The sequence below is a fragment of the Pseudorca crassidens genome, chromosome 2 (genome assembly GCF_039906515.1).
Source record: "Pseudorca crassidens isolate mPseCra1 chromosome 2, mPseCra1.hap1, whole genome shotgun sequence".
Classification (NCBI taxonomy): Eukaryota; Metazoa; Chordata; class Mammalia; order Artiodactyla; family Delphinidae; genus Pseudorca; species Pseudorca crassidens.
Window position 1 is genome coordinate 133,881,686 of NC_090297.1, and position 8,892 is coordinate 133,890,577.

General features: G+C 35.7%; 1 protein-coding gene across 2 annotated transcripts in view; it reads left to right on the forward strand.

The window, feature by feature from the left end:
- Positions 1-8,892, forward strand: part of RALGPS2 (Ral GEF with PH domain and SH3 binding motif 2) — a 163,122-nt gene that overhangs the window by 81,760 nt on the left and 72,470 nt on the right. For both annotated transcript variants that reach the window (XM_067728755.1, XM_067728756.1), the window contains exon 8: positions 4,718-4,844. In XM_067728755.1, coding sequence (XP_067584856.1) covers positions 4,718-4,844 — 127 coding nt within the window. The remainder of the gene's footprint in view (positions 1-4,717; positions 4,845-8,892) is intronic.

The following is an 8,892-nucleotide window of genomic DNA, read 5'->3' on the forward strand; positions in this document are numbered from 1 at the left end:
CTCACCTGTGTCAAATGAGAACTTTGAGATGACCATTGAATCTGGCAGTTGGAAAGGATTGGTGACCTTGGCAGAGGTGGCTTCAGTACGGTAGTGGGGTGAAAGACTGATTGGATTTGAGAGAATGGTGGAGAAAAAAATGGGACAGTAAGTACAGAGAATGCATTTGAGGAATTTTGCTGTAAAGGACTGGGGTGAGGTCCTGTAGAGAAATCTGGCAGTAGCTGGAGGGAAATAGGATATTAAAGGTTCGTGGTGTTTTGTTTTCATTTTGAAGATGAGATCCATGACAATATATTTGTATGTTGGTGCAATGATCTAATATAATAGAATGAGGAAATAGTAAGAGAAAAAAGAGTCACTCCAGTGATACCTACTAGATTAGGCACGAGGGAATGAGGTCCAGTACTCTAGTGGGGCAGGAACAGTTTATCCATTTTAACAGGAGAGAAGGGGATGCATTTGGTTACAGACACAGGTATGTTGGTAGATTTGGTGGTGGGATTCTGCAGAAGTTCTTCTGATGCTTTATTTCATAAGACATAAGAAGCAAGGTCATTAGTTGAGAGTGGGGGAGGTCTTGGTTTGCAGAAGGAGGAAAGGATGAAAGTCATCTAGGAGAGTGTGAGAGTGAATTAACTAGAGAAACATTGTAGGTTTGGTAGGTCTTATGAAGGTCCATTTGAGATTTTTGGTCGGGAACTTACAGTGAAACCAGTCAGGAAAGTTATGTACTCTCCAGCCAGGTTCAGGTGTTCAGCATTAACCTGGAGAAGTGCAGATAATTGTATTTAAGCAGAGATGGAATTTTTTTAGGCTTGTTTGTACCACAGAGGGGTCAAGGATAGTATAAGAGATAAAGTAGTCAAAAGTAAAAGTTGTTTTAGTGATAGACGAGGAGTTTAACCCAAGTAAAAGGAAAGAGATAATGAACATTGAAAAGGTAGTATGGTAACTGGTGGAAATCCTGGTGCCCTCAAATATTTATTGGGTTCAGGACGTCCTAGGGAGTGGAGGCTGAGTGGTGGAAGATGAGATGATTCAAAGAGGAGTGAAGAAACTTAGAAACCAGGGTATTGGGAGTATCGTCTGTATAAAGACTGCAGTCATCAGGATATAAGAATAATATTGGTTCATAGACTCTTCTTCTCCAACTACCAGAATCTTAATGATGGGAAAATAACTTGTAGCTCTATTAATGACAGTAATATAAGTGTTGTAATCTAGTGTTTTTTTGTCCAGTACTATAGCCACTAGCCACATGTGGCTATTAAATTTAAATCCTTAGGATTAAATAAAATTTAAGGTTCAGTTCCTTAGTCTTTCTAGCCATGTTACAAATGCTCAGTAGTCACATGTGGCTAGTGGCTATTGTATGGACAGCACAGACGTAGAACATTTCCATCATCACACAAAATTTGATTGGACAGCACTGATCTAGTGCTTGAACTTAATTAGAAGCTGGAAGATTTTGGGGAGGATAGTGTGACAATAAGCTGGAAGGAATTGTGAAGAGAAAGGAGGAAGAACGGCACCTAACTGAACTCCAGACTGATGTTACAACGTTTGTAAGAAAAGAAAGAATGCTTCAAGAAAAGGTCAAAGATGGGACTTTTGCAGAGAACGGACCCTGAGTCCTAGAGGGTACAGTTGGAAAGGATTGAGAGGGGTAGGGTATCGGGTCACGTTAGAAGATAATAAAGATCATATGAATGAAGAATTGAGAGTGTTTGGGGTTTTCTTTAAAACCGACAAAGGGAATGTACCAGAAAAAATCCAAGTGGGGGAAATATTAGCAACGTTCGCTTTAACATCAAGGAAAAGGATGCCCATTTTCACCGTTTCTATTCAACATAGAGATCTTAGCCAGCACAGTCAGAAAAAAATGATTAGAAATAATAGGATTTATCCTCAAAAAATTAGAATTACATAGAGTTACCATTTATCCATCAATTCCACTTCTGGATGTATACCCAAAAGAACTGAAAGTGGGGATTCAAACATATTTTTACACCAGTGTTCAAAGCAGTATGATTAACAATAACCAAAAGGTATGAACAATCCAGATGTCCACCAACAGGTAAATGGATGTACAAAATGTGGTATAAACATAGCATGAAATATTATTCAGCCTTAAAAAGGAATGAAATTCTGACACATGCTGCACCATGGATAAATCTTGATGATATTATGCTAAATGAAATGAGCTAGACACAATAGGACAAATACTGAATGATTCCATATATATGAGGTCCCAAGAGTAGTCACATTGGTTGAGACAGAAAGTAGAAGGTGGTTACCAGGGCCTGGGAGGAACAAGCAATGAGGAGTTTCTGTTTAATGGGTGTGGAGTTCCAGTTTGGGAAGATGAAAAGAGTTCTGTCCTTGGGTGGTTGCAGTGATTGGCCGATGATGCTACTAAACTATATACTTCAAAATGTTTAAAGTGGTAAATATTATGTATATTTTACCACAGCCTTTTAAAATAGTCTTCTGAAAACAAGTCTCTGCTATGCCACTGGAGATTGAATCCTTTCAATCTAGTTATTGATTTGTTATGAAAATTCCAAAATATAAGTTATTTTTATACATGTTAGACTGTGTGGTTCTTTAGTTTTGTGTTTCAGATGTGTCAAGATCAGTTATGAGTCCCAAGTAATTTGTTTCTCCTGATACTGTACCAGAGTTTTAGAATGATTGACTTTGGAAAAAAAGAATAAGTTTCTTTTTATCCCTGCTATGTCATGTCAGTATATTTTGCACATTTAAATGCTTTGTTATGTGGGAGAGAAAAGGATGTTTGGATTTACAGGTCACTCAAGCAGAGAGTTGCACCTAATCTTGAAAATGCTGATCAAGTGTGTTGAAGCTGGGCCACAAAAAGCTGTGAAACCAGTGTTTCAGACCCTGGAAAATCTATCTAAAACATTCAGGCAAAGAACTCCTTGAACTCTTGTGTTTTAAAGAGAGAGGGATATTGGTCAGACATTTTCTTGATAAAGATTATCCAATGGTAATCTGCCTCTTGGAGCCTGTGAAAAATAGATTCCAACATCAATTCCAACTGTACTACTTGTAATACTAGAAAGAGCAGGTGTTAGAGTTTTCTGTCTCCAGGACCAGACTGAAAAACAGGACCTAGTCTTTGTGAGTGGATGACTGATGAGTGTTGATATGTACTGCTTCTCCTTTGAATCTCAGTCACCTCATCTTTAAATCAATCCTCTGACTTTTCTGTTAACCTCATAGGAGAATTAGAATTTTATTGGTGGAAGTGTTTTGCCTACTATAAAATAACGTAAATATTTTATGATACAAAGTGAAATCTGATTACATCATAATGAAATAGTAACTTCACATATTTAAAGAGAAAAAATTTTTTCAGAGTCTTTGGAATACTTAAAAATACATATTTTCTGAATCTTTTAGTTAATACTTTTTGGGTGACTGACCCTGCTTTTCTTTTATTCCCCTTGATAGCTCCATTTTTTCTCAAAGGGCACCCACTACAAATCTACTCCTCAAGCCTCCTAAAACAGCTGCTGTTGATTGATCAACTGTATGCAATATAGCACTGATCAAAGGGATCAAAGAAAAAAATGTCAAAAATCCAAACATGTAAATCATAGTTGTTTTTCTTTTCTTAATTTATTTATTTAATTTATTTATTTTTGGCTGCATTGGGTCTTCATTGCTGTGCATGGGCTAGAGCGAGGGCTACGCTTCATTGCGGTGTGCAGGCTACTCTTCATTGTGGTGCGTGGGCTTCTTATTGTGGTGGCTTCTCTTGTTGCAGAGCACGGGCTCTAGAGCACAGGCTCAGTAGTTGTGGCACATGGGCTTAGTAGTTGTGGCACACAGGCTCAGTAGTTGTGGCTCACGGGCTTAGTTGCTCCGCGGCATGTAGGATCTTCCCAGACCAGGGCTCGAACCCATGTCCCCTGCATTGGCAGGTGGATTCTTAACCACCGTGCCACCAGGGAAACCCTAAATCATAGTTTTATAGTTACTGGTAGAACTAGCCATGATTAGATTTATCAAGGAAAATTATTACTTAAATTATGAAATGCAGTATTTATTTCTTAATGATTATGTAAGATTTATCTTTGAAGAGGCAGGGGACAATGCATGAAAATATTTGGGCATTTGAGCTGAATATGAATACATAATTATTATTATTTTATTTTTTATTTTTTTGCGGTACGCGGGCCTCTCACTGTTGTGGCCTCTCCCGTTGCGGAGCACAGGCTCCGGACGCACAGGCTCAGCGGCCATGGCTCACGGGCCTAGCTGCTCCGCGGCATGTGGGATCTTCCCGGACCGGGACACGAACCCATGTCCCCTGCATCGGCAGGCGGACTCTCAACCACTGCGCCAACAGGGAAGCCCCATAATTATTTTAAATTAGGAAAATGATTAATAAAAATTATTTAGCCATTTAAAATAGTAAAGATAAGAAATAATGTATAATTTACTACTTAGTAAGTTAATTATTTTATGTACATACAAAGTATATTGTATTTTAAAAATAATGAATTTGGGTTTATTATATTAATAGACATGTTTGATTTTGTTTTATTTATATACTACCAAAATATAATTAAAGAAGATATAACTTTGAAATTAAAATTCAAATTTATAGTAACTATAACTTCAAGTCTTTGCTATAATAAAATTGGATTCGGAAATAACTTAGGCTTTTCTGTTTGTTTTTTAGTTATTAAGTCGAAAAGACAAAACTACCTTTGAAAAATTAGAATATGTAATGAGTAAAGAAGATAACTACAAAAGACTCAGAGACTATATAAGTAGCTTAAAGATGACACCTTGCATTCCCTATTTAGGTGAGTTACATCATGTGTGTTCATTATGCCTGGTTGTTGCTCTGCCTTAATCAGTAGTTTATATAAAATTCAGTATATTTTAAAAGTTCGTGTGTCCTTTAAAGAAATTAAAGGATTGTTAAGTTGAAAAAATAGACTAGAGGAATGTGTTAACTTATTACCTGGAGTGTATTTTCATGTCTTCTTAGAGATGGACCATATGGTAAAGCAATATGTTTTACCTATTTTAGTAATGCTTTTAAAGAATGAACCAATAGTTTGCCGTGAAGTTTAATGCTGTCAAAATATTTAACATTAACTAAAGAAATTGATCAAAAGATTTAATGAATTTATTTTCAACATTGTGAGTTCTCGCTTTATGTAGTTGGCAGATATTTTACAGTGAATTATGAAAAGCAGTCTCAATGAATATTGGTGTTACTGTTTTCCTGGAAGAAATTAGCTGTTTAGCTGTGGAACTTTAGCTCAGTGCTGAGACAGACAAATCTGTATTTGACATATTATTTGCCTAAGAATGTATCTCTTTACTGTATAGTTTACAGTGTTGATGAATTCCAAGAAGTATTGAACCTAAACATTATAAGCTTATGTTCAACAAAATATGAATAGTAGTGCCTTATTAGGTATTTGAATAAAAAAGACTGAAACTATACCATTTTAAATGTATATGTAAATTTAAATACAGAAAATACTTTATATTATATACACCTAGTATATGCATTAAAATAAATTGGTCTGATCCCATGTAGAGAGTAATCAAATGAAAACATTTGCTTTGTCCCAGTATCCCCTTTGCTCCCCTATTTCCACTTTGTCTTTTATGTAACTACTCATACTGGATTTCACCATAACTATTTTTGAAAATAATGGAAAAAGCTGTTACTAGTTTAGGAGACTCTACAGTGTAAACTTTGAAGTCTTTACAATACCAGTGACCGGAAGACAAAGTAGGGACAAAGACAGTTGATGACACTGTCATTCAGCTGCTCTACGGCATCAGCCTTAGTTTGTCAGAGAAGACTTGAACTTATTAGACCATTGTGGGACATTCTAGAATTCCAGTGATAATGGGGAATGTTGTACACCCTGAATTGAAGGCAGAATACTCCTATGCATTGTATAGATAGTGGCCACTACATACCATTTGTCTGTTTCTTTGATAAATAGTTCAGGGCCATAATAAGCATGACTCAGTCAGAGAGGCTGTAAGCTGGATATTAGGAAAGACATTCTGCATGTGCTTCACTTTTTACCACTTGTCACCTTGGCTGTGCCCATTCTTGAAAGATGTAATTTGGGGAGCGGAAGAATAGAGGATTTTAAAAAGTCATCAATATCTTCATACTCCATAAAAACATAAACTTTTTATAGCATAAAGAACATTAGACTGAGAATTGGGAACCATAAATTCCAAAATGGCTCTACCATACTAACTTTTCAAGTCATTGAATTGTCTTCTTTAAGCCTTGTTTTCTTTACCTAGAAATAGCACACATAGGACCAGAATCATGTTCTTCTTAAGGCTGGCTGGGACCACAGTGGTCTCTTGTATCTAATTCACTTATATTACAATTGAGAAAACCGAAGTCCAGAAAGGTAAAAGAGCTGGCTCATAATCCTAAAACCTAGGTAATGACAAATCTGAAGTTCTGATCTAGCATCTTTCCAATTATACCTGCTAAACTCTCATTCTAAAATTTACTGATTCTATGATTGCATTTTTTCTCATTGAAATGTTTTTCTCAAATTTCATAATTTGTATTTTTTAGAAAAAGATTATTTCCTATTGAAAATGAGAAAATAACAATATAAATCCTTGTGCTCTGATGTCTAGTTCAGAGGTCTTTGTTTTATATTTATTCACAGTAGAGACTTCAGTACAAGATTTGATGTTGTCTGTGCATGTGCACATAAGCGTACTCTCATGCACATACAGGGGCGGGGTGGGAAATCGTTGAAATAGTGGAATCTGGAAAGGTTTTCCATTAAAGAATATACCTGTTTTCTCCCAGCACTGGTACCTAAAACAGAGTAATTGTTCCTGTGGGTTAAAGCAAATGAGGCAAATACTGAGGTGCAGAAGTTGGTTTGGAGAAAATAATAGAACCATGATCTTTCCTGTGTCTTCAGTTTGGTCTCCATTGACTCCTCAATTCAGTTCTTTTTCAGTTTATATATTTTCATGACCCAGAATCTCCCTTCTCACTATTACCTGTAATTTTGTGAGAGGTTGATGCTAGTTATTTCTGCTTATTGAAATTCTCCACTTGTAGCACCAGTCTCTCTTGATTTGCCTTCTGCGTTTCTGGCTTTTGTTTTATCGATTTCTCTTTCTCTGCCTTTCTCTTAAATCTGTTCTTATAAAGGTCTCAGTCCACTTCTTTTCTTCCTCTATACGCTCACTTGGAGTAGTCTCATGCAGTTTTTTTCTGTATATTGCCTGATGACTCCCAAATCTTAGACTAGACCTGTACATCTAATTGTCTTTGTAATTCCTGCAGCCTGGTAACATTTTAGGTACTCAAATACTGATTGAACGAGATATGTATTGGTAACTCTTAATTTAGCATGTTCAGAAGTAAATTCATCGTTTTTCCCCTTCTTCCATACCTGATCCCCATCTTATTTCCTGGCTTAGGCTACTAGTGATCACAGTGTTGCATTATCTGCACTGCTCCACCACCCTAGAAACCTGGGGGTTTTGTTTGTGTTTTTTTTTTTTTTACTGGATTTCTCCTCCTCCACTTCTTATATTCTCTGTTGACGCAAGATGCATGTTTCTGAGGGTTATTCAAGAACTAGAAGCCAAAAGGGGGGGGTGGGAAATGGCAAAAACTTAAAATAGAGAACATACACTTTAGCATCTACATAATTTTATACATTGGATTCTTCATATAATTATTCATCCCTATACCAATTTGTGAAGAAGCATCTGAGAATGTAAGATGATTATGGAACATTTGGCACAAACATTTGGTAGACTTGGGAAGGGAAAGTGAAACATTGAAACGTTTGTCAGACAAGTTATTGTGACTCAGTTTAGTTCATTTCCAGCATGAAAATCGTCTTTTTAATGTAGTGACAGTTTCATTTTATCGCAAACTTTGAGATTAACTGTATTCATTCCATCTATCAAAACATACATGCTTTTCCTAAGAAAATGTGAAGCATTTTCAACTTCATACAACTTTTTGACTGCTTGATTTATTTATGTCATAGACAGCTGGTTCATTTTCTCATTCCTAATCTTCAATACCGAAGTGTATTGAAGAATGAAGATTTTACAGTAGTTTATATCCTGTTAATATTTACATTGTTCATATTTTGTTCTAATTTAAAATGAATTAGGATTGTGATTTTTAAATTTAACTTTTCTTTATTTCAGAATTTTTTACCAGTCATATTAAACTAGGCCCAGTGCAGATAGATGCCAAAAATGTCAACATTTACAAGATGCTGTACATTTGATAGGAGAGAACCTGTCCCGAAGACATTTGAAAGATAATGCTCATTATTCATATTGGTAGCTTCTATTTAACTATCTGTCTTCAAATATACAGAATTTGCATAATGCTACCCTTCATCCACTATGTCTGCAAAGTTTCTTTTGGAACAAATGTATCAATCAAAAGAATCTGTCTACAGTGCACAGAGAAAAGGTGAAGGCTAATTATCTGTTTCTTAACATGAGAGACATGATCCAAACTGTTGGTGTTTTTGCCCCTAAAAATTATGATCAGAACCAACCATTTTTTGTGAAGCTTAAAAAAGAATATGGAGGTTTGTATGCTGACAAAACTCTTATTTTGATACTGCCAGATTTATTTATAATTCAATGTGGATTAAATTATAAGAAGTAGAAAATGTTTTCTTGGCTTTCAACTCATCATCCCTTGAAAAATTGTCTCTTCTGTTGGTTTGCATTCAAGGTAAAAATTAGTCAGCCTGGACAATATAGTGAAAAATTCTTAGACTAAGGATACAGTTTTTCTGGAGAGAAATAGTTTGGCAAATCTCAAGGAAAAAATTGTTTTATATGAGAATTATT